A 26,877-nucleotide genomic window follows, 5' to 3' on the forward strand; every position below is an offset into this window, starting at 1 on the left:
TACATACACATACACACTAACGCACAGCCTTGTCCCTGCGCACATTCATTCCCCATTAGCTCACCTTAACCTTTATGACATCCATTATGCGTGTGACCTTATTCTAATCCTAATTCTAGATATAATGTTAAATTAACCTTCACCTGAACGTTGGAGTCAGCGTCTGTCTATTCAGTAGCTACAGGTCGGCAGGTAAGTTTACACTTTGTAAATGAATGTCTTTTCCAGCAACACAGAAACCAGTGAGCTGAGTGTGTTTACACAGAGTCTGACAGTTGGATTCTAATCATTGAAAGCACAATACCCATTTGCCTATGTTTTATCTGTTTTTAAAAGTATCATCCAGGTTATGACTAATAGCCTAATAATAATGTGGGATTAGTCTTCTAAACGGCCCGAGGTGTGTGTATGCTTCAGTGCGGTTTCTTTGTTTTGATTCTGCAGGCAAGCTGCAAAATGTCATGGGAGTGAACTGGAAGCAAAGCTGAGTCTTTGAAAAATGAAAAGTACGCCTTGCAGTTGAAAAAGAGGAGGGAGCTCTGCTTTTGGGGGGCATTAGCAAAATTACTTTCCTGTAACAACAGCATGAAGAATAATGGTTATGTTAGCATGCTTTGATTAGTATTGCACACTTAATTAGGACCAAAATCTTGTCCGTGTGCGTGCAGACTACTAATGCTGTCTCCTCAGATGACCATAACATATATATCAATATATGTATTTATATATGCATTGTGTGTGTGTGTGTGTGTGTGTGTGTGTGTGTGTGTGTGTGTGTGTGTGCCTACGTGTTTGCACCAAGCATGCAAACAGAAGAACAAAGTGTGTAAAAATGAGTTTTTTAGCAGCCACCGTAACTAAGCACATATTTTCTTTATCTCGTGAGTCTGTGTGATTCATGCCAGCAAAATGCAGCTCAGGAGACACCTGCTGCAGTGGGAGGCAGTTTGGAGTGTAGTGGCATTGTGTCTATGTGTCCTTCTGTCCTTCTACCTGCCTGTGGACAGATTCTGTTAACACACTTTAAAGACCGGTTTAGTCTGACACCTGTGCCGTCATTCCCTGCACTTTAGACTCCCTATAATGTTTATCTTTATCTGATTTAACTTAGGTTAAGTTAAACCAGATAGGTCAAAGATGGATGTGGTGTGAGTACTCTCACCACAGCTGCAGCTGGTGTAATCTCATTGCTTAAAACTAGTTCAATTTAAAATACTGTACCTAGAATTCTGTGCCGCTTACTTGAAATCCAAGCAGTTTTCACACAAATCATCTTATTAGTAGATGTTTCGTGCCATAACAAAAGTGAAGATGTGTGCTCCTCACATGCATTACAAAACATACAATGTAATAGCCAAACCATGAAGTTTGGTCTCTGCATCTCAGGAAACAGCACCAACCTTCATTTAGGACAGGAAGTAGAGGCGGGGGGATTTCTGCCTGAATCTATGTGAATATGTGGGCATCGGTATATGGATTCTACCCTGTAAAAACAAATGAATCATTTCCATATTTCTTTCCATGGCTCAAGCAGTCTCAGTTTGACTTTAGGCGTAATCTTCATCGTTAGCATGTCCACTTTCTTTCCAGCCCACCAGGCAGGTCGGAGAGCACAGACATTCAGGGCAGCTGAATCATTGTAAAATCACAGTAAAACTAGCTGAAGAGAAACAGCTTTGTGACCTTGAACAAAAAAGTCCATCACTGCAGCAGGCCACCTTTTACTTTGTTTGCATCCCCTGCTAGCAGCTTGGACCCTACCTCCCATAATTGATGGTCGCCAGCAGGAAGTTTGACATGGATTGGTCTGGAAAGTTCTATATCATTAGCATGACGTGAAAGCATGACTGACTAATTGTCAGAAAAGAAATTATAATGGATGTTGCTATACAGGGAACAAGCACTAATTAACACTGTCATTACAAGAAAATGCTGATGAAAATTACAGCTTTTATTCCACGAGTGATAGATTTCTTCTGTGCCTTAATATATTTTATTTATTACTGGCTGTTTGATATTGTACTATTTTTAGAAGGGGACTAGACAGATTAATTGTACTGGAGGTAAAGAAAATCACACATAGAGCACAGAATGGTGTATTTTGTTGCAGGTAATCCCTTGGAAAACGTGTGAGGCACGCTGATCCCTTACTATGCAGAGATATGATGCAGCAAAAGCCTTGAGCTAGTCATATAATTTCAGCTGTGCATGTGAAAGATTAGATTGTTATGGCCCAGCAGCACAAAAAAAACATTAACATATCAGTTACAATACACTGATCAATAGCAGTGATTGTTGCACAGAGATTTGTGTACCTCAGTGGTAAATATTGTGGGTTGCACTCTAGCTGTGGTTTCTGAAATTAAAAGGATTGAAGGTTTCTTTGAACACATTTAAAAGAAGGTTGTCCGTCTTACCGTCTTTGCCGATGAGGAAGTCCAGGTAGCGGTATGTGTAGGCCATGCCCACCTTGGTCTCCACCTGTGGCCTCTTCAGGGTGGAGTAAATCTTCCCTGGACTGTTCTCCTCTGAAACTGGTTTCATCTTGCGTAACCCGCAGCCCATGGCTCCACAGTTTTTAGGTCACTCTTTACAAAGACCCTACAAAAAAATGGACAAAGTGCTTCTTTAGCTGAGCTAAAAAGTAGACATTGCATTGCAAAAAACAAAAACAATAAAAAGCATGATTTAAAATAGATTATAAAAAAAAAAAAAAAACTAGCGAAGACTTATTCAAATTTAAAGTAGAGCTCTTAACAGCTGACAGACTCTTGTGATCACTGGGGAACAATTAGCATTCCATTGTGATGTTTCTGTCACTCACAAGTTCATAATAATTCAAAGACTTACTCAAAGTAAGTCAATTAACTCAAAGACTCAAAGACTTCTGAGATATAAGTGTTCTGTTTTCCATCTTGCTAACCGAGCTACAGTTGCAAGAGAGGTTTATCTTTTGCTTTGTGCTATGGAAACAAATTGAACGGGAACTACGGATGGATTTTAAACTGCAACTTATTGCTTATTTGAAAAATTATAATAGCAAATTATGTGAACTGTAAAACTAACTGTAACCCCCCCCAAAAAAAAAACAAACAAACAAAAAAAAACAACAACACCCGTGCACAGGATTTTGTGCACCAGTGGTCAAAAACAATAAAATACAATAACAATATATAGCTACAAACCATAACTTGGCTTTCCAAGCTTTGCAAATGGCCAAAAGTACAATGTTGGCTCTTGCTACTATAATCAAAATGGGTATAATTTTGTTGTGTTCATATCTGCTGTGAGTTTCAATTGAGAGTTTTAATTCCTTGTTGACCACCCTATTAAATAAAGCTGTTTCCATTGATTGATTAATTTGCAGACGAGGTAACTGTTTTGATCCAATGAAATTAAAAAGTTGTTAAAGCTGCTCAACTTTTTTAAATTCCTCCAGATGTAAAAATGTCAGCAGATAAAAATAAAAGATGTGTAATTTGGTCTTTTTTTTACTGAATGAAACAGGAAGGTCGGGGTTAAGTGTCGTATGGTAGTCCAGTTATTGACCTTTTTTGCTACATTAGATAAATTTGTAGTACAAATTTGATTTACCGCTCATTTTATGATTGTTTTTGTTTCATGTGTTTAAATGATCACACACGTTTGAATGGCCAATGCCAAACAAATGCAGACGATTCACTCTGGTGGTCACCCAAAAGAAGAAGACTACATCTGGGAAATTACAAAAAAGTTAAGATTTCACTGAGTACTAACCTCTTCACAGTAAAGAGGACAAACCCCTGGGTGCAGACCTACAGAAGTGAATAAAGCTGTCTAAATAACAAACAAATCTCCTAACCATATCAGTGCATATGTGATCACATTTTCCAGCTATGCATGTGAAAGGAGCATTAGTTTAAATTTCTATGACCGAGTAGGGCAAAATCACTTTAATGGATCTGTTACAATGCACGGATCAATAGCAGTGATTACTGCGCAGAGGTTTGTGTATCTCATTGGTAAATATTGTGGATTACGTTGTGGATTTTTGGCAAACCTAAGTAAGTGGTCAGGTACAGTCTCACAGGTCCTCAACGAGCCAGGGTTTAAAATAAAGCTGTTTAAATAACAAATAGACTTTCTAACCATGTCAGTGTGAAGAATGTGTAGTTCTTGTGCATCACTGATTCTTTATTCTAATTTTAGGTGATAATTATTTATCTGTAGTGAATGCCTAGTGTGTGGCCATTCTATATGATATAGCTTTACTATTTCATGAAATAGTCAAATGTCTCAGTTTCAACATTAAAAAAAAATGTTTGTGAATAACAAACAGCTTTATGAGATTTGCAAATCACTGCATTCAGTTTATATTAACATTTTACACAGGATCTCAACTGTTTAGAAACAGATAATGGAAAACCTCCATTGTAGTACTAGTACCTGATAGTGTACAAAGTGTTTAAATAACACACTTATTGATATCAGTGAGCATCCCTAAGCAAGGACCAGACATGCACATGGACATGTATACACACGCGCAGGAAAGCAAAGATTCTTCAGACGGAAAACTAATAAAGGACAGCGTGTTTGGTAAACCTCTGTACATTAACATGAATAAATAAATATTCTTACAACCTGATTCCTAGGGAGGCCAAATTAGCAACAACCAGGGAGTGAGAGGCCTTAAAGGGCCAGTACTACAGATGCCACCGTGTCCCAAATGCTTTGTGCCAGCACCACTGCCTCTCTCCAGTGGCTTCATCTGGGAATAGGTGACATTTCATTGTGTTCCACTGATTAAACTCAAGAACGGATGGATGGATGGACAGATGGACAGATGGATGGCAGTGGCGCCCTCTTATTCCACCTTACCTAATGAAGATCCCTCTCTATTACTCCATTATTCTCTGTACTAATTACAGCACATCGAAGGGGTTTGGCAGAATCGGAGTTGACCGTTGCTTCAGAGACAACAGGACAGGAAATGAGGAGGGGCACGGGGGTTCCGACGTAGGAAGGAGTGGGAGGCAAAAAAAGGAACCAGCTGCAGACGGGGCTCTGTTAATGAGGTGAACGGCAAGAATGAAAAGGTGAGAATCAATCAAGGCAGAAAGAGGAAACAGGGGTGGCCGGGTTGGAGATTGTTCGCATAAAAGGGGTTTGGGTGGTGGGGGGGCAGCGGGTAATGCATGGCAAGTAGAGTCCAGAGAAAAAAGAGAGCGTGCAATTAAAGTCGGCTGAATAGAAAAAGGATGATCAGCATACAAGATGGAAACAGAGAGAAAGAGTGAGATTCATCACGGCTGTCGTGCCAGTGTTTCCAGTGGCACCGACATGGACGTCTTTGTTGGGCTTTATAAATCTCAACGTGTATAACAGTCATATTTCTCCAGGCCTTGTAATAGCGCTCAGAAATGGACCACAAGCTGATGGATTTATAGCTAATACCAGAACACAAGCACACAGCTACCAACCCAGCAATGCAAAGACGCTAAGGATGACTTCACTGGATCCTTGAACGCCTACGTTTGCTTGAAAAGTGAAAGGACACTTTTTTTTCCTCGATACTTTTGCAAACATGTCAGATGTCCAGCAGATTTAGACCCCAAACTGTCCAGCTCTATAGAAATGGTGCTAACCAGCTAACCTAACACGCAAGAACAAAAGGTTGAGAAAAGATCCCCATACAACACATAATGAGTACAAAATGTGTATGAAAGTAGATAAATAGCATGAACAGGTTTTTACAAACTGCTGTGATAATGACATTTTTACACCTGTAATCAAGAGGAATGCACAGAGGGTGATGTTAGTGAATGGTTGAAATTATACTGAATTGACTCTCTTTTAATATCCTGAAAATATTGCATTTTACTCTCAACCAGATTTAGACATAAAGGTGAAATCTTTAGAAACTGGTCAATCAGCTTTAGCCCAGAAAACAGTATCCATGTTTGAGGGGGGGGTTGTCCTCTTGTTTTGTACAGTGAAAGCTTCAGAAGCCTTCTAAATAGTTGCAGCATGTTTCTTATGTACTGAGGCATTATCTGTTTCCCACTCAGCACGTGCCAAGCAGGACTAGTGTCTTGCTTCCGTTTCAAGAACACAAAAGCCAAGCACAATCTGCAGAAGATGGCACAGTCAAAGTCTCTAAAAGCGCTTCAGTCTGCCATTAAATTGTCACTCAGGACTGCACTACACAGTGCTACAGTTCATCGCGCAGCATCACAAATGACTCTGCCATCAAAGAAAACAAAGTTTAAAAAAAGAGAAAAGATCTTTTTTCCCAAGTGTTGGATTCCTACTGTTGCCTACAGTTACTTGTAAATAGCTTTTATCATTTCTCCCTCTACCCTGGAGAGAGAAGGAACAACAAGAGGGAAGGCGAGGCTCTGTCATGTAGTCTACACGAGATGGAGAAGAAGTAGTCAGAACAATGGGATGTGGAGGAAAGGGGATGGGTTGTGGGGGGTTGTGGGAGGGGTGTTAGAGGAAAACAAAGTAAAAACTGGAGGAACTCGTATTTGCATAGCTCCTTGAGCCCAGAGAGGAGGCAATGTGAGGTGAAGCCAAATGGGAGTATTTTTAGAGTTGAACCGATGGAGGAAATGTGACTTATTTATAATTTTTGAGGCACTTTCTTGCCAGGAAACTCTCATCTGAGGTTGAAGCTCTGGCCAGTTGTAGCACTGAAATTGCCCCCCCTCTGAAACAGAGAGTTAGGGATGCTTTACAGGGCTGACAGATACTGGGTAGTTATGGGAAAGAAAAAAAAAGACAGGAAGAGGGCCATTGATTTCCCTTTTGCTGAATTAGCAACGATCCTTTTGCCATTTTGCTGCATCTTTTTTCTCTTGCTAATGGCATTTTGAGGTTTTATTTGATAAGAGGTTTTATTCGATAAGATTCCCTTCTCATAAGCCAAGATTGACATTCAGATGCTTTGTTGTGGCTGTGATGCACTTAGTTTTGGCCCTTACAACAAAAACATCCCATAGCACTTTGTATTGTGCTGAATGCGATAGACAACATGAGGGGAGACGTTTCCCTTGTCCTGCTGCTTTTTTTCCCCATCTGTCAATCAACAACAATGATTCAGTCCAAAGGTCTGCCTTTCTTTCTGTGCTCACATTGATCCCTTGAGTTCATCGCCTGTCGTCTCTTAGGATTTGGCACATTATTAGACCTAAACAAATTGATTTTCAGACACTTAAGGGCTGGAAATCTCCACAGATATATTATCACCAGGCACATATTATTATTTTTTTATGACTGTAAATTTAGCATTTGATTATTGCACATTGTTGTTATTATTATTATTATTAAATTATTATTAGTAGTAGTAGTATTATTTACTTATTGAAATAGTAAGGATTCTGAAAAGCTAAACATCTGGCCACCAAATGAAAGTCTACAGCCATGAACTTCACTGTTCTTTTAACTTTGTTTTGGTCTCTCTCAAAAGTCAATTCTACTTGCTTACTGTCGTAGGGTAGGACCCCACAGTATTAGAAGGAGAACCTACAGTAAATGACAAATCACTGGGAAGAAAGCACTTGGTTGGCTGAAAGAGTATGGAATAAGAAGCATAGAGAAGGCAGAAACACCAACAAACAAGCCAAACACAAAGCAAGACAAAACAACACAGACAAAAGTTAAACACATTAGAAGAGAGAGCAGAAAAGCAGCTTCAGTCTGTGGTAGCAAAATTCAGGAATGGATTACGGTGGCCTAATGTAGAGAGGATGTTTGTCTCCCAAACTGATAGTTGAGCCCACAGAAGAGGCGCCTCACAGCTGAAGGCACAAGAAAGTTGCCGTCCGAGAGCATTTAAGTATAATATGAGGTTTTTGAGATATGATGGGACCTGATCATTCAGAACTTCAGCAGAAGGATTTTAAACTATAAACTGCATTTACGAAGCATTCATTGAAGAGTAGCCCGTAGACTGGGTAAGTCATTGTTGGCGTACTCTCGCTGCAGAGTCAACTAAAAATGGATAACACGCTAAAAGGTGGAGATCAAAACCTTTTACTTATGAAAACAGCCTCACTTTCTACCAAATTCTAATTGTTATCCTTGTATGTGTCTTGGATTTGGTACTGTGTATGGTTGGTAATTGAGAACATTATGGAACAATTGAAAATCTTCTATCTGTAAAACCAAAACAATGAAATAGTCTAAAAGGTGCCCAGAAAGCCTCCTGAAATGTACAAAGACAATAAGTCTTTGTAAATTTGTCAATACATCCAACAGCCTTCAGAATATGAACATTATTAATCTTCTGTTAATGAAAATATTGGATTGAGAAGCTTTACATTCCAGTTTCATAATTAGGAAATTGCACATCAGTGTGGACGATGATCGCACAAAACCCCGTCTTCAGCTTACAGGCTTCACAATACCAAATGAGTTACTTAATGCTGTCTGACGGAGACCTTCCCCACATTACAGGACCGTGTTACAAGGCTTTGATAGTAACATTGCTGAGATCAAACCCAGAAGCATGGGAAGCTTCAGAGTGGATTAATGCAAGAAGACATTAATTAGGACACTGTGTTCGTGTGTTCTTCCCTGTGTAGTCTCCCTTTTAAGCCTACTCTCTTCTTTTCTCACTCTCTCTCTCGCTTTGTCTCCCTCACCCTCTTTGGCTTCTTCTGACTTTTGATCTTTTACAATCTGACAAGTAAAGGGGCGCTTGACTGTGTATGGTGATGGGTACTGCTGATCCAGTATCATCCATGGGTATTGTGAGGAGTACTGCCAAGAGCTCTACAAGGCTGAGTGGTTAGAGAGACCGCCATGAAAATGAGCGGACAAGACCGGCCTCACATGAGGAAAAACAGCACTGGTTGTTGGCCGAAATGCATTGAGTGACTCATGTCTATGCTTTCTTGACAATCAACCCCTCGTAATGACTTATTTTGAGAAAAATGCATTTGCTTGTTGTCCAAAAAGTCCAGAAAACAGTGTTGGAACAAACCAATGTGGAAGTGCAGCCCCTTGAATGGCCGCTTAAGGCTGGTTCCAATCTCCTGTGACAAAATGCCCAACTTTACAAGAGAAATGAATACTTTGTTAGCCTGTTTCTGTGTCTTTCTGCCATACACTATGCTAACACCAGCATCTCTGATCCAATTAAATGATTTACCGCTTTACCTGAACATGCTCAACTGTCAACTTTGTCTTCAGGCTGGAAATGAATAAGCTATATGATGTGTCTCTGTCTCTTATCCTCAGACACTCCCTATATCCAAGTTGTTGAGCCTAAAAACTAATAACTTGTAGTTCTTGCTAACATTATCTTAACTTTGCACTGCACACTTTTATTAAAATATGGTTGCTTGTGGCTTTAAAAACATATTGTGATGGATATACTCTTAAACACTTAAATGGCGGTGACTCTGTTAGGTGGAAGCAAAAAGAAGGTGAGTACGGCTCAGTGGGTGTGACATCTTTAAGCTAAACAAAGAGACTTTTGCTCAACTACCAACAACTGCTGTTGTCATAATTTCAGCGTGGTTTTGCACAAGTGGTTGACTTTCACGAGTCGCCTTTTTGTTCTCTCTTTATAAAAAAACAAAGTTGTACGTTTGAAGTGACGATTAATTTTGTCCAATTTTTAGCTGAGACTGCACCTGGACCCCATTTATAATTATATCATCATGTATAAACAGTGAATACCATAGAATAATAACTGCTAGATGGTTAAATTTCACTCACCTTTAGTTGGTGATCTGTTAAAAAACTGATGACATACACTCTCAGCACACTGACTTAAGTCACTGCCGGTCTTTGGTATATTTGGGAAAACCCCTTTACCATATGCTGCCACGTATACGTGTTACCATGGTTACCGCATTAACCATACTTCCGGGCTAGACTACATATTTGAATAATGATTTTGTAACAGTTCACCATCAGCAGATTCACATTTGCCAGCATGCTATTGCTGAAAAATCTCACAATCCTGCAGTTTCTTTGCATTACTTTTATACAACAGTCTTATGTGACTCACGAGTTTACTAGCTAGACCAAAACCCTTCCTGACCCTCTCTGACCCTGGCTCTAGTCTCCACCAGTGACTGGCTGGCATCGGTCTAAATGAACTAGTCGACACTGGTAATATTGATTGAACTAAACAACTTAGTTGTGAAAGCACCAGTTGCCTAAATTTAACATGACTTTCACGAGTGTTTTTTTGGGAACAGACTCTTACAAAAAGCCTTGTTCATGGAGAAATCACCAGATTAGCAACTGATTTTTCCAATAACTCGGCCTCAAAAACGTCCTTCACTAACCCTCTGAGTTTCTGTCTCATTTCTGCTGCTTCGGGTGACAGCATGAGCTAAATGCCAGAGAAGGTTTGCACACTTTTGTTGGAAATCCCCTACTCTTCCCTTTCTTTCCTCTTTTGCCCTTGCCACCCTGAATCTTCAACTGTGGGAAAACAGAGAGGATGGAAAAGAAGAAAGAAAAAAGACAATGGACACTCAGGCAGGATGTTAACGCTGTGACCTTTTGTAATGACACGGTCCTTTCAAGAGAACGACCTACACTAAGTGCGTTTACATGCACTAAGTAACCAGGTTATTCAGAGAATCAGGTTAAAAGCGTTTACATCCCCTGTAGTATCATGGTTATGGTAGATATGTGTTCATTCGGTGCCTTAGAAACCAGATTGTGTGTTCAGCGAAAGTGTACAGTAACAGTAAATTTTGCTTCCCGTTTTTGTCTTTTTATCATGTTCCAGAGCCCACGTAAAGCACAGCAAGAGACAGACAGACAGGCAGAAAGCTAGAACTAGGCTCTGCTGCAATGTTCAGCTTTCAAAATACTTCCTTAGATGTATATAGAGCACTATACAAGGTGGACTTGCATGCATCACTTATTTTAAGCTGTGTTTCCTTTTCCATAGTGTGTATATAAAAGCCGCACATAGCCACCATAGTGGCACAGATTCCTTGTTGACTCTACATACTAAAGCCTCGTTTCATTTCTGCCGTGCTGGCTTGTTTTTATTATATTGACCAGAAAGGGTAGCGCTAACGCTAGCAACTAGATCGATGAACTACATGTATACATTTCGACACTCACTGACACTGAAGCACTTTGGATGGGCGGCACCACACATTAAGGCATAAAACGTAACCAATTATTTTACTTAAATATGAACCAGAAGATACAAAAACGGTTGAGAGGTCAGGTTTAGCGATCTGAATTGGTGGATGATGAGGCCTAGCAGACAGCACTGAGCCACAGTCAACACACACAGTCTCAGCACACATCTCAGTCACCACAATCATGGCCCCTCCTACTTAAAAGCCGTTACAAAATCCAAATGGGTGAATTTATTATTATTTTTAAACATAAAAATATTAACCAATTATGAGGCAGAGGAGAAAATTCACATGGAATCCAAAGACGCGTTTCTGTAACAGGCTGTAAACGTGCTGTTCATGCTGTAAAGTTGGGTATTTTAAAATGGTGGGATTGACTCGCTTTTGGAGCAAGCCTCAAGTGGCTGATCAAGGAACTGCAGTTTTTGGGATTTTAGTATGACCACAAAAGTTGATACTTGCTCTTTCACTGTTTACAAAGTCACAATGTCGTTATTGGTATATTATGAAAGGTCTTATCATCATCCATCTTTAAAAGTGTTTTGGGAATCATGCATGAAAACAAGCAGAGAAAAACACAATCTGGCTCGCAAGCAAGCATCTCAGTGTCTTTCAGCCTATGTTAGTAAAAGCAGAACTGGATCATAGCAAGCATAAAAATAAACAGTGAAAAGTTGGATCATAATGCACGAGTTGATATTTTTGCTGATCGTTGATATTTATGTTCACCATGATACTGGGTATCTGACTTTGAGATAAATGAGTATGTTTTAGTACTGATTATGTTCATTCTTTGGTCAGTAATTCTTTTACTGTAGTTCTCTTAAAGCACCAACAGTAGTAACATCTTGCCTAGCATCTGAGGGAAATTCCTTTTTTTTACTGCATTATGTAGCTACATTTCAACTATGAATGCTGTAGTTACATTTGAATGAGTTTAGATAACATTAAACTGGCACCCTATGGCGGACCTGCAATCTACAATATATATTGCATTCAGAGGAAAGTTCTGTTATATCCCCAGAAACATCTGGGTTATTTTCCCATAAATTCTAAATTATTCTGGGTAAAACTGCACAGCTTGACAGAGAAGGTGAGTTATATTATTTTACATTATTAAAAACAGTTTTAGGGAACACTGGTGACTACTACGGATGTAGATAATCACAAGTTACCATCATGAAGGTGCATTACATTTATGTGCAGCTGCATTTCTAATTAGTAACTGGTAAAAACAGTGATGGAAATCGTCAGTACTGAACTAAGGAGATTCTGCAGTGTGTTACAATAGCTGCAGAAGATAGAACAAACTGGTTTCAAAAATTTAACTGATTAAAGTGATGAGTAACATTCAGAGAACACTGAATCTTACAAAAAAGCTTCAAATTGGAAATGTTTCCAAATCAAACCTTTACTTACTCTCAAAAAGATGGCCATGGTTACTAAAAGAGACATTTTACTTCTTCCAACTCATTGAATTTATATTTCCTGTGAATGCCCAAGGACGATACATAATGGCAAGTGCGCGGCACAAAGTAAAAATGGAAGATAGAGGGTAACGGGTTTAGGCAGAGAAAATCATCAAATAAGCAACGCGGTCTAGCCAAGAATCTCAGCCGTTTCAAGGCCCATAGCATCTATGTGGTTTACTACAGCCTTGGCCAACCTCTCCTTATGGTCTCAAGGCCCGGTTACAGCCCATCCACATACACACACACATATCCCCACAAACACATTCATCGAGGGAGCTATTGCCATGGGAACCAACCCCTCTATGACTATTCCCTTCTCAGGAGAAGAATAGGCACCAATCTGTCCCAACCTCTCGCTTTTTTTATTGTCAGATTCTCTCTTTCTTCTCTTGTTGTGGCTGCTATAAGCTCTCAGCCCACCTCATCACCTGGACTGATTCCCTGTTTCCTGGTCTCCTCTTTCCACCTGTTTCCCTCCTCTCCTCCCACATGTTTTTGACAGTCATGAGTTTGATTTGTCATGCATAATCTATCCACAGTGGGATTTGTACATTTCTCACAAGTGAAAAGCAAAACATTATTTCAAGTCAACCTGCACAAAAACCTGTCTTGGTTGTTTTTGCGCTGTAGCCAAAGAAACATGGTGAAAGAAAGCTTGTCATTTCAAGAAAAACGAGAGAAGAATATCCTGTTAAACAGAGAAAACTTGCTGGTTGCCCCCTAAAACACGGAGGGGTTTGAAGAGATTTCCTGTGAGTGACTCATTGCTTTCTGTGAACTTGCTCTAGGCAGGTCATTTTTTATTAAAGCCAGCCGGAGCTAAGTTCTGAGATTTTCAGACACCCTATCGACATGTCCGTGTTGGACATTAACCAATCAATACTGCTGCAATTTTCTTGACCACCCATTACAACAGAAGTCAATTTGCCTTATAGAAATATCAAGAGGGGTGTTGTTTTCTTTTTCTGTGCTTTGAGGGTAAGCTGCTACACAACTGGCTGAACACTGGCTCTCTGGTGTTTGCCGTCTTGCCTGGAGGATTTATCCTAATATGCTGTCTCAGGTCTAGAAAAAAGCCAGAGGCTTGAATAACTTTGTATCTTCAAAAGCACGATCACTGTCATATTGCAGCCGAGTGAGGGAAAATAATCTTTGCCCAAAATCTTGTAACCGAGCATTTCAGACAGAAAGGATATGAGCTCCAACAAAGGCTGTCAGGAGCAGTCAGGATGGCCAGCCTAGTCTCATTCCTGGTGCACCAGTTAGCCTTGCTCATTTACAGAAAAAAGGAGTTCGCTGGTGTCAGAGCTTAATGCACCTGGTTAAGGCTTGAGTGAGGCAGTTCTGTCACTCTCAACTCATCATTTCAGTGCATTTTTCAGTGCACAGGTGTGCTTTCCTAAATCTAACCAAACAATTTAGTTCCAAATCCTAACTTAGCCTGGCGTAAAATTAAAAACAAAAAACAGCATAAAGAAAAGCAGTACAAAACACTGAAATCCCTCACTGACAAACCTACCACCACCATGCCTCTTCATCTCTTAGTGGCCAATATTATCGCTGCTGATGCATCAGGGCAATGAGGCCTAAGAACACCATTTGCATAATGCAGAGATGCGGGTAGTTTCTGTTTAAACAGTATTATATTACAGCTGGGGATGAGAATACACTGGGATGACTTCCTGACCCTGTGAATACCCTAATAGAGAGTCGGTGACATTGTACCTCCAAAACAGTTTTGTCTGATAATCGCCTGCCTTCCAAGCACAAAGGGGGTGTTTCAGAAGTCGAGCATTTAGTCTGGATAGCGATTGTTTTTTTATTTTTTATTTCAAAAACTGATCGGATTGTACCATTCCTCTGTCTGACTTCCTGCCCTCGTCATAAGCTCTATGCAGCATGACGAAGCTTCCATCAAAAATAACCTTGGTGCTTAGTATAAGTGATGCAGAGCAAAGAAGCGCTTGTGGGATGTTTCTGAAATGTGCTGCGGTGCATCTAGTGGAATCACAAGGATTGGCTCAGTGGACGCAATTAGTTCCGGCGGTCGTGTCGTAGCCAAAACAGGACGCAGACACCTGCAGTGTGATTCAATCATGAGGACTTCAAAACCTCCTGCCTTATCTAGCAGCACATGATGTTTACTGTTTAATCATTCAATTAAAATTATGCCAATTATGAATTCTTGTTTAACAAATGACATCAGTTTGAGTCCTAAATACGCATTGTCATGGAAATTTCTGCAATTATACATTAAATATCCCCTAGTATCCATTTTCTCCTTCTGAATGCATATAATATTGATATTAGGGTTGTTAGTCACCCTCAAGCATAGCGAATATTTACTGTTTTTCACAATCCAAATCCAATTGTACATATAGATAGATAGATAGATAGATAGATAGATAGATAGATAGATAGATAGATAGATAGATAGATAGATAGATAGATAGATAGATAGATAGATAGATAGATAGATAGATAGATAGATAGATAGATAGATGGTTTATTCTGTCATACATACTCAGTGCAGAGGAGTGTGCACATTATGGTTTGTACCAACCAACGTTTGCCAATTACCTTAATCAAATTTCACACCCCACAGGGGGATAGACTGTGCCCGGATCAGATAGCAAACATAAGTTGATTAAAACATGTTTGCTAAAAGACTGGAGTGAAAGAAAATCAACACAGCTTTAGGAAATACACAAACTGCTGGCTGAGAGAGAGGATGAAAAAACATCTGAAAAAATATATAACTGCTACTGTGTGCTGTAGAAAACAGGTTTAAATGGTTCAGTGATGAACATTCAAGAATACAATATCAGACTGATTTGTTCACCTGATTTTACCAAAAATAGTACAAAAACAACATGTCAAATGTTTGCTGAAGATATTTTTGAAGCTGCTACAGAGCCGTGCTTACAACTGCAACTCATTTCTTTAAACAATACTTCGTAAGCATTTGATGAATGGCAATACCAGTTGTGCTAGTTTTGATGTAGTCTACTGTTGCAATGCTGCTGGAACACAAGAAGAATACATTGACTGGATTATATAATCTGTTGCTCCAAAACCTGTATATATCGATTAGCATTAATGCTGCACTAAGCATTAATCAAAAAACCTGATACTGAGGTTATAAATACTTGAGCACCAGTATCCCCAGTAATACTAAAACTACTTTCGGATTAGTTACTCATTTGCAGCTACTGTTCATGTGTTCAGCTGCTAGTGAGGGGAGGTACAGGCAGCCTTATAGCCCCTCCCCTCACTAGCAGCTAAACACGTAAACAGTAGTTGACATTCAAAACAACCAATGGACATTTTATGAGGAATTTTGTGAGCTCAGTAAAGCTTGTGTATCAGCAACACTTTTGAACAGTTGTCTGTTAAATTATTAACCTTTCCAGCAAACATTATCATTAGCCTTTTAGCTTTAACAATCAATTGATTGTTAATAGCTGAAGCAAAGTGAGCTGTGCCCCAGAAAAGACTGCAGTCTTATTTATATATTTTTTCCTTGCATGGTGGATTTTTAACTGCAGTGTTTATTGACACTGGTTTCGGATGTGTTCCTAATCCAGTGTAGTCATTTCCACTATAGTAGTGCCTGCATTTAAAAGAAAATAGAGATATCTGCAATTCAGTATTGGTTTTAAGCATATAGATACTACAATCAATTCTCTGAACTGTGTAAGTTACTTTATGTAATGCAGATGATGATATTCCCAAATTCTTTGCAGTTTTATGTTGAGCAAAAACCTTCCTAAGCAATCATCCACAGAGTGGTGAAGTTTGAGTTTGAGTTTCATGTACAAAAGGTTTGCAATTTCTTCAGGTAATAATAATAAATCATTACTAAAGTCATAAATCTGTCGTTATAAATGTTAGCAAGTCATCAATAAAGGTTAATGAATCTGCCATTTAAAAAAAAAATCATTTCAGTAGTATAAATGTTGTCAAAGTCATTAATAAAGAGTCATTAGACACACTCTAATAAGCTGTCACCAAAGGTTAGCAAGTTATTTGCATTTCTAAATGTTAATAAATCATTTATAAAGGCTTTTTAAAAACAATAATCAATCATAGCTGCAGGTGTAAATGTTGAAGGAAGAGGTTTTATATGTATATATTTGCACATTGTTAACAAACTTGACCTGCTGAAGCCTGATATTAAATTCAAATGAACTTTAGAAAGCATTTTTAACACAGAGTGGGGACATACGAGCAGGAGGAATGATTACATGTGCGCATGTGTGAATTGTACTAAGAAAGAAAACAAAGGCACCGTAAATGTCATGCAAGAGGGTGAACACCAGCCAGAGGGATTTTTCATAGCCTGGCAAACCATACATTGTTTTATTACTGGCAACTAATCAATAAAGCTGGCTACTGTGGCAAAACTTCAGAAATCTTTGTGGGGGGTTTTCTAATGGTGTGAGTAATACAAATTAATATCTAATGTACAAAGACTAGATGTAGATATTTGTACAAATTAAACCAGAATTATCTGCATATACAGTTACTATCACTAGTGGTACAGAGAGAATGTTTCTTGTAATTTCAGTGAATTAACCATTTGGACATGTGGTTACTTCACCTTTTGCCCTAAGAAATTGTGCTATTTTCAATGTCATATTACAGCAGGGTGAATTCCAAACCACAAACGCTTCCACATTTCCAAAAACCAGTCCGCAGAATGGTCAATGTGAGCGAAAGCCACATGGGGTTTCTCTGGCGAACTTTTTTTCCTTTGTGTGTGTGTTTGTGTTAACAGTGTTCGCTGCACGTGTGTTCATATTCTCAAGTCATATGTATGTATGAATGCTCACATGTGCAGCACAGCATGTGTTCAATGCATGTTAATACATGTACACTTTGATGTGCACAGTGTGATGACAGACCACATGGCTGTTGCGTGGTTATAGTTTCCTTCTGTTTACATACTTTGTGATCTTTCTCAATAAATTATCATGGCTTAGACTTAAATGTCTTTAAGTCAGTGTTACAGTTTTTTACAGACGCTAGGACACATTTCCCAATACTTAGGTCACTTTTGCAAAACACTTCACACAATCCTCCTAACTGACCGTCAGCTTGGCAAAGCAGTTCATTTCACATTCAAAATGCACTACAACTACCAAAACACTTCATTCAGGTCTCAAATAAACTCATTCTTCCAGAACACTAGCAAAGGTTGACAGCCGACAAACACACTTTGTCACCCACAAAACAATGACCTAAAAAACACTACACAGTGTTTTCTTGTGTAAAACAAGGACACATCTCTGTTTATAATTTCAATATATGTTACTGGAATGAATCAGACATCATAAAGAATTCGTTAATATTTGTTTATGTATTTTTATTTTTTTGCACTAAGTAATCCCAAAATACAAGAATTTGTATACACACCATCCACTGATACACATACAATAGTAATGCTAATCTACTCGGTCTCCTCCATTTGGCCACAGGTTCTCATCCACATCACATCTTATGTCAGCTAGGGCAATACACCTAGGAAATAATCTTCTGGCATGCCAGAATTGAAGGAGTTGAAAAATTGAAGGAGTAACACCTGTGTAGATGTTCATCTCCAATGAGAATAAGCTGTGGCTGGTTAAACTGCATTTTTAGATTTAAAATATGTTTCAATAAAATATTGCTGTTGGATTTTGCTGTCTTTTCAAGTTTTGCATTGTGTTATTGTTTTGGCCATAAGTTTAACAGTTTTGAAAACAGTATGTAAGCACATGCAAAATGTCCTGTCCGTACAAAGATTTTTGGCAGTTGTTGTGTCTGAGTGAGAAGATAATTCATGAAATTTGAGAGATGTAGTCATTGAATGCATTTTGTGCCAAAACAATGATAACTGGTCCTCAGTTTAGCCCACATAGACTTCTGTTGTGCTCACTGTGTGAGGAGTTTTGCAAACGTGACCTAAGTATTGAGAAATGTGTCCTAGCGTCTGTAAAAAACTGTAATGTGTGTATGTCTTTTGTGTGTAGGTGCACACGTTTCTTTAAAATTTTACTGTAAAAGCATCAGAGGGGAATATTTTGGCAGGCCCTCAAATACTTAAAGGGCTGTTTGAGGGTAGAATTAGGTTTAAGCTAGCAGCAATGAGGGTCATCACAACAATAAAAATGCTGTTTGTGTGTGTGTGTGTGTGTGTGTGTGTGTGTGTGTGTGTGTGTGTGTGTGTGTGTGAGACAGACAGCCTGAGACGGAGAGAACTCCTGACCCACCATCGCTGTAGCGTTAACACACCCCGACGTTCCGCAACTCACCAGCTGGAACTAATTAACAGCCGTTCACTCACTTTCTGTCTCTCTCTCTCTCTCTCTCTCTCTCACACACACACACACACACACACACACACACACACAGCGATTTTTCCTCACCCCCCCAGCTTTTCCTGTCTCTCATGCCCTCATCTTCCTTCACCCTGCCACCCTTCCCTCAACCCCCACCCTTCCTTTACCTCCTGCCATCCCTCAGCTTGTTTTTTCCCTTTAAACCGCCTCCTCTCATACATGCACACATGCATGTAGTGGATCACATAGTCTGGGCATGTAAACATCCACATGTGCTGACAGACATGGATTTACCAGCACGCATGCTGCACAACACAACACATGGGGAAACCCACTCCCTTGACACAGTGCAGTACAGTAGCACACAAATCACGCACTTGCTTGAATTTCTCCTCACTATTATAGAAGGCACTGTCAGGGTTTGGTCTGTGATTGGATCCTGGTTGAGATAGTTGGCATTCCCAGCACAACTCTGTACCATCCATCATACATGCAGTGCAACTTAAAAACAGCATGACCTATTGATGTGAATGTTTAAATAAAGGGTTTATTAATAGAGTAATAAACAGGTGTGGGGATGCAATGTAACACATTCACATTACTTTTGTTGGCAAACTCATAATTCCTAAAATCAGTGACAATCAGTCGTGTCACTTGCATTATAGAAGTTTTTTAAGTATCTAAAAAGAAAAAGATGAAGCATGCTTTTCATCTACATTTGCACAACAGTTACTTGACCTCAGTTACTCTCAGGGATATGAGACAATAATTTCGGGGAAGTCATACGACTTCTGAGGGGGAGATGTACATTTCTTACTAACCATGAGTGTAACCGTCAGGTCGGTGCAAACCACATCTATGCATGACAGAAGGAGCTATGTACTTCTGTGAACAAAACATCAAATGTTTACAAGCAGCTGCAACAGGTAACGTGTTAACATGAAGCTAGAACACTGGATCAGCAGCGATTTTCAAGCTGATCATGTGCCGAACCCAACCAAGGAGCCAAAACTTGATTTTCAACAAGTAAAAAAAAGCAGCGGTGAAGAGGTTTGTACCAGTGTACAAAGAAGAGGAAATGCTGCCTCTGCAGTAGAATCACTGTTAAAATTACATGTTTCTGCGCTCTATTGGCTGATAACTTAGTAACCTTGTTAACAGCTTTGTGATATTACTTAAAGATTTAAAGACAAGTACTCTTATTGTGATAGGGAGCTGTGCTGATATCTGTGATGTACAGTTTAACATCATATTGTTAACTGCCAGATAAAGAAAAAGTAAAGCATGGTTTGCAAGACTTTTTACAGAGTAGATCCATAATGGATTACTTTTTAAAAGCATTAGGTGATGTGTAGTACAATACTTTTACCCGGCACTGATAGTGAATGAATACATTCAAATGAGTGCACGTGTGTTTGGCAGCAGTAAATTTATAGCTTGTTGCTTAATACACTGCTCAAAAGTCAGACTTGTGGCGTGCGGCAAGATCTAATGAATGAAATCTCAGCAGTAAACAACTGCTACCATGCAGTCCAAGTTTACAGTGGCTGCTGTCCAGAGACACGGGCGTGCGTACAGTAACACATCTGCTTGAAAGTTCAAATTCATTCACATGCTCAGGAGCATGGAAACACAAAACAAACTTACCTCTTTCACAATTTGCTTGAAAAGTTCACTGCTTGGACACAAACGCAGCAACTGGACCAGTGCTTCCTGCAGAGAATCGCATTCTACTTCGAGGGGGGGAGAAAAGCTCAAACGCAGGATGGGTTCAGGTCCTGTCCGACAAGCTGTCAAAGGCTGCCGCGGAGCTGGTTGGTTTAAAGGAACCACAATCCTCCGGGCGGGCAGGCAGGCAGGCAGGCAGCAGAGAAACAAGAGCGTTGATTCTGTGGGCTCAGCAGCAGCAGCTCCAGCGGTTTGCTTCGTCTTCCTCTTCACCACCTATTAGAGCTCAAACACACTTGCACGCTCACTGTGCTTAGGTCATGCTCAAAGTATGACTGTTGTATACCAATGTTTTGCAAGCACAGGGAAACCACATCCTGTCACATATTTACCTCCCTCTCCTGTCTCTCCTTTCCTTTTCAACCTATCTTTCTATATAGTGCTCTCTCTCTTTTCCTGGGTCTTTCTCTCGCTCCCCTGTGATTGTCTGAAGCAACTGAGCGCTCTGACCCAGCGTCTGTTCAGAGCAGCCTCTCTGCCTCAATGTCTGTCTCTCCGGCAGCCGCACCAGTTCCACACGACTGACTGAAGAATCCATCTGAGGAGAGGACGGGGGAGAAGAGATGGGAGGGAGAGGAAAGGGAAAGAGGGAGGGGGAATGACAGAGGGGAAGCGGGGAGGGGGGTCTTCATTGGGAAATACCAGAGTTAGAGAGAGGGGGGAGGAGTAGGGGGAGGGGGAGGAGGAAGGGTGGTGGGTGTTGTTTAGAAAGTAAAAGACTTAAGAGACGAGGGCAGACAGAAAAAGTGATCAATATTTCGTTGGGAGAGGGAAGTAGAAGGAAACCAGTCGAATGCTGTGCCACATAGTCGATATATTCAAACCTGCATGCTGTGGGAATGACTGAAGAGTTTTGGGAGCTGGTGATAAGTTTGACTGAAATAGGGCTGCAACGGTTGATTTGTTGAATATGGATGTGTGTGTGTGTGTGTGTTTGATTCTCAGCATTTCACTTGTCTGGGTCAGAACCTGTTAGAGCTCTGTATTTATTATTTAAGCTAGCTAGTATGTTTGACCCCTGTCTGGGAAACAGGAGCTCTTAGATACATAAACCATGATTTCCACAACAACAACACTGTTGATTCATGCTGGGACCGTCTGTCTGAGCATTGCCTCTGCAATGCAAAACATTTATTGACAGAAACAATCTGCTGACAGATTTGATAGTTTCGGTTTGTCAGTAATTTAATATCTGTATTTTTCCAGGAAGTGTCATTCAGATCAAAATCTATTCTAAAAGAGAGGCAAGTGTAGATTTTTATCGAGCCTTTTTGGATAATTGCTTTCATTGTCTGGACCGCAGTCTTAAAGTTCTGCTTCACTCTAATATCTGATATTCCTGCTTTAACAACTAAAATAACTCCACGATCAAGTTAGCAGTCGCTGAGGAAGGGCAATTTTAGAAACAACGGTGGTGTTCAAATTGCGTAATTCTGTACTTGAACTTGCTATTTTTAGTGCGCTGACACAGCGCTGCGTGCTGTTTACACAGCACTATTTAAACGTTTATAACTGGCAAAAAGCTGAATGTGAAATACTGTAAAATCCTTACCGTCAATGGTCATCATCTTGGCTTTGTAGCAGAAGGGGAGAAACTACTAAACAGTTTTTATGCATTAAGAGGAAACATTATCGGGACTAATGAGGAAATTATAACTACCTATCTAACAGTTCTATCAAGCCCTGAGGACAGATGTGGTGTGAAACTTGGGGTGGGGTGAAAGATTGTCATCTTCAAGTATAGAGTATTAGATAAAAGTCAAGTTGGAACCGTTAGCTAGGGTAAGAAAAAACATCTAATGTAGCAATCATCATTTCCTGTCTGCACAAAACTTGCTGTGTTTAATTTAAGATAACACAATCTTGTTGAGTCAGGCACTACAGCAGCACATTCATATCGCACTAACAGAAGTGTGCAAATTTAATGAGAGAACAATCAGATCAAAGATAATGTCAGTTATATTTTTATGGCGTGCATTCATGTTAAAATTCCTATTTGATATGTAGGCTTACAATAAGTATGATTATTGTCGCTTTATTTTCTTACCGTAATTAACTTAATAAAGTTCACGTTGAAGCTTAATATAAATACTGACAAAAACACGTTCACCTTTACTGCAGTTATTGTCACTCACGAATGAGGACGAGACAGCAAGAGCGATTTTTTCAATTTAGCGAAATACATTTGGTTGAATTCGAGAACAAGGTGTTGAGGTCACTTATTCAGAATACCTGCCGAATGAAGATTTTTTACACAGGCCACTAATTTAACTGAGTTTTGCATTTGTTTCTCAAGGTTGTGGAGAAAGCTTTGGACAAAGAGAGCTGTTTCCACAGCAGCTCTCGGGTATTAGACAAAAAAATATTATGCTGTTTTTAAGCCATGCTTGTCTCCTGTCTGTTAAATCACAGCTCAGGTTAAAAGTGGAATATTTTTACCGGATGTTGGATGGATTCTGATACTGTTTACAATCCAAATAACTCTTTTATACCAGCTATGTAATAAATGTGTTTGAATAGACCAAGACAGCAAAATGAAAACACATTAACCCGAGAGAGAGTCGTCATAAGCACTGTTACTAACCTGTTAAACATCAAACATGTTAGCACCGTCATGGTGAGCACACAGTTAACATTTAGCTCACAACACCTGACAATAGTGCCTGACAGAGATGCTAACATGCTGCACACTTTAGTTTTATTAATCTGCATATACAGTGAGGCTTTCATTAGAAAGAAAGCACCAATCAAAGTTTGCTGTCAAATAAATGTAAAAATTTATGACAACAGTAAGAAGTCATTTTTAGATATTCTGTAAAGTATCTAACAAACTGCCGAGTGTGAAGCAGCGAGAATGAGGATCAGCACCTCCAAATCTGAGGCCATGGTTCTCAGCCGGAAAAGGGTGGAGTGCCCACTCCGGGTCGGGGATGAGTTCCTGCCACAAGTGGAGGAGTTCAAGTATCTCGGGGTCTTGTTCGCGAGTGATGGGAGAAGGGAGCCGGAGATCGACAGACGGATTGGGGCTGCAGCTGCAGTAATGCGGACGCTGCACCGGTCCGTCGTGGTGAAGAGGGAGCTGAGTGTAAAAGCGAAGCTCTCAATTTACCGGTCGATCTACGTCCCTACCCTCACCTATGGCCACGAGCTGTGGGTAGTGACCGAAAGAACGAGATCGCGGATACAAGCGGCGGAAATGAGCTTCCTCCGAAGGGTGGCTGGCCTCTCCCTTAGAGATAGGGTGAGAAGTTCGGCCATCCGGGAGGGGCTCAGAGTAGAGCAGCTGCTGCTCCACATCGAAAGGAGCCAGTTGAGGTGGTTCGGGCATCTGACAAGGATGCCCCCTGGGCGCCTCCTGGGTGAGGTGTTCCAGGCATGTCCCACCGGGAGGAGGCCCCGGGGCAGACCCAGGACACGCTGGAGAGATTATATCTCTCGGCTGGCCTGGGAACGCCTTGGTATTCCCCCGGATAAGCTGGAGGAGGTGGCTGGGGAGAGGGAGGTCTGGGCCTCTTTGCTTAGGCTGCTGCCCCCGCGACCCAGCCCCGGACAAAGCGGATGAGGATGGATGGATGGATGGATCTAACAAACTATGCTCCCAGTCCTATACAGTGCGGTCATGACATTGGGCTCTTGTCAATGTCACGTTTAGCCTGAGAGGTGATTTACTTGCTCATTTGTTAGGAAGCACTAATCATATTGCTAAGATGTTTCAAAGAAAATCAGCCTCCAGGCTGCAAATTAATGACATGTCTCTCTTAAAAATGGAGATGTCCTGCCTTTGTTTGCCCTTCAAGCTCCAACACCCAAATCTTAATCTGGGAAATGGGAGTCTGATTTTGGAAGGGCATTTTTCACCTCCAGACTAAAACGGTGTGAGGGGTTGTTCTGGTAAATCATATCTTTCAAACACTGGGAGGCTTAGAGCTGAAATCACAGCATAAAAGAAAGTTTAATTGTTAATTTTTGGCATAAATTTGACTGGTTTTCCAGCTGTTTTAACTGAATGAAATCAAACAGATGCCAAAATGCTGGAGCCGCTCCGACTGGCACTGAGACTTGAATGGCACTAATGATCACCCACGGTGTAATTGTCAACATGATTTAACTTAGTGTAACAGCTAAAAAAACAAAAAGTAAAAAAACAACACAGAAGATGACATTTACATGATGCCATCTTCAGACCTTACACTTTAGTGGTTTTATTGTTTAGGTGCCAGTTAGGCATGTCTGTAACTTGTGGGAATCTTGACCCTAATGACTAAAACGAACACACAGGTCATGCTGCAGAATGTTTTTTTCCACTGGAGAACTGTGGGACGATGGAAATGGGACACACAAAGTGAAACGAGTTATAAAGGTGAGCAGCCAAGCATAGTGTTTATGCAAGCTGTGTTTGTGGAAGCATCAGTCTTACATGACTGGCTGAGGACTTAGACAGACAGCTGATTGGATGGGAAAATGAGTGGAGCGAAACACATCAATGAAGGAACATAAATAGGTCCCCTCATTTTGCAGTAAAATAATAGGAATGTTCAATCACTGGATCTATTGTTATTACTCAAGGTTTCATTCATTTGTGTTCTGTCTTTGGTCATCAACTGCCTTCCCATATCCTCTGTAAATAGAGATGTGACAGTGCCCCCTAGTGTTCAGTGTGTAAGATGGCATTGTGTTTAGTTGGATGGTAAAGAACATAAACGTGGCTTTTAATGTGGCCTTGATTTTTATTGTGCCCTCTTCATTTCCGTATATGTATAAAGACATTAAAAATATAGTTAGGCATAATTCTGCCCTGTAAAGTGAATTTTTGTTATTTATTTATTTTTAACACTGCCATCTAAATTTCACTAGTCAAGTCAAATGGCTTTATTGTCATTCCAACCATGTGCAGTGGTACAGAACACAGTGAAACGAGACAACGTTCCTCCAAGACCACGGTGCTACATATGACATATAACAGACAATCAACACAGAACTACATAAAGTGCAAGTGTGCAAAAATAGCAAAGAAACAAAACAAAGACAGTGCAACACCAAACCAAACAGAACAGTACAGACACAAGACCGTGCAGACACAACAGTGCAATAGAAATATGCAAAAGAAAAAGACTGAGCATTGTGCAAAAAGTAACTTGGTGTCAGAAGGTATGTGTGTGTGTGTGTGTGTCAGTCCAGTCACTGAGTGTTCAGCAGTCTGAACGTTATAAATCAGAACTTGCCATTTAAATTTCACTTTGAAAAGCCTGCATCCAAACAAAACTCGGATTACAGTTATCTGACCTTAATGAATGTACCAGATCTGAAGAAGTGGGATCCTGTTTACCACTGTTCTTTATGTTTTATTGCTGGCTGCAGAATTCCCTGTATGCTTCTGTCTCTGTGCTTGGAGATTTCATCTTGCATCACTTTGGTCAGTTGCTGTCGTGGTTAAATCTACTATATAAATTAACTTGACCTTCCACTGATTGAGTTTTAAATATAAAATAGACTGCAAAGCATGCAAACTTAAATTCAGTACATAAGATGAACACATGAGTTTTAAAGTTAATAGTTGGTATGAACTCCTGTCTTCTTCAACACAACCTGAAACAAGAAAGCTTACAAGAAAGCTTAGGCAAGGTCTAGGAATTTTTTGGTATTGCATGGTGATTAAAAATTTGATGTAAATTTTCTGCCATGATATGGTAAATGGTAAATGGCCTGCATTTGTATAGCACTTTTCTAGTCCATAGGACCCCAAAGCGCTTTACACTACATTCAGTCATTCACCCATTCACACACACATTCACACACTGGCGATAGCAAGCTACATATGCTAAGTTATGGGCTAAAAGCTCCCAAATGTACTGAGAGTAGTAGGCAAAGTAGTAGTAGAAAGTAAAAATGAGCTCCTTAAAGGAGTAATATACCATCTAGTTTTATGCAAAGGTAAATGAGTAAATGTGCTATATTCATATAATGATAGAATTTGTAGATTATAAATGTTAATCAAATCTAAATTCAAATTCTAATGAATGTGCTTAGCTTGAATCTTTTATGTAGGACACAAACAGTGAAAGGGATATATATATATATATATATATATATATATATATATATATATATATATATTCTGTTATCTAAATTGTAGACGGACTTTTCCAGGAAACAGGAAAATGAGTACAGTGAGGAGTGAAAGTGAGATCTGGTATGTGGGAGAACAGATTGTATTCTAGAGGCTCAGCATGAGGAACAGATTCACAACTC

General features: G+C 39.9%; 1 protein-coding gene across 3 annotated transcripts in view; it reads right to left on the reverse strand.

Annotated features, from left to right (window-relative positions):
- rftn1b (raftlin, lipid raft linker 1b) overlaps positions 1-26,877 on the reverse strand; it is a 132,969-nt gene that overhangs the window by 103,281 nt on the left and 2,811 nt on the right. For 2 of the 3 annotated variants that reach the window (XM_082552166.1, XM_082552168.1), the window contains 2 exons: positions 20,548-21,166; positions 2,418-2,601 (listed from right to left, as the gene is read on the reverse strand). In XM_082552166.1, the coding sequence (XP_082408292.1) occupies positions 2,418-2,565 (148 nt within the window). In that variant the 5' untranslated portion in view covers positions 2,566-2,601; positions 20,548-21,166. Of the gene's footprint in view, positions 1-2,417; positions 2,602-20,547; positions 21,255-22,180; positions 22,264-26,877 lie in introns of those variants that run through there. The other variant, XM_082552167.1, reaches the window with a different exon arrangement.

Source organism: Aulonocara stuartgranti (assembly GCF_965226115.1).
Source record: "Aulonocara stuartgranti genome assembly, chromosome: 11".
In the NCBI taxonomy this organism is placed as follows: Eukaryota; Metazoa; Chordata; class Actinopteri; order Cichliformes; family Cichlidae; genus Aulonocara; species Aulonocara stuartgranti.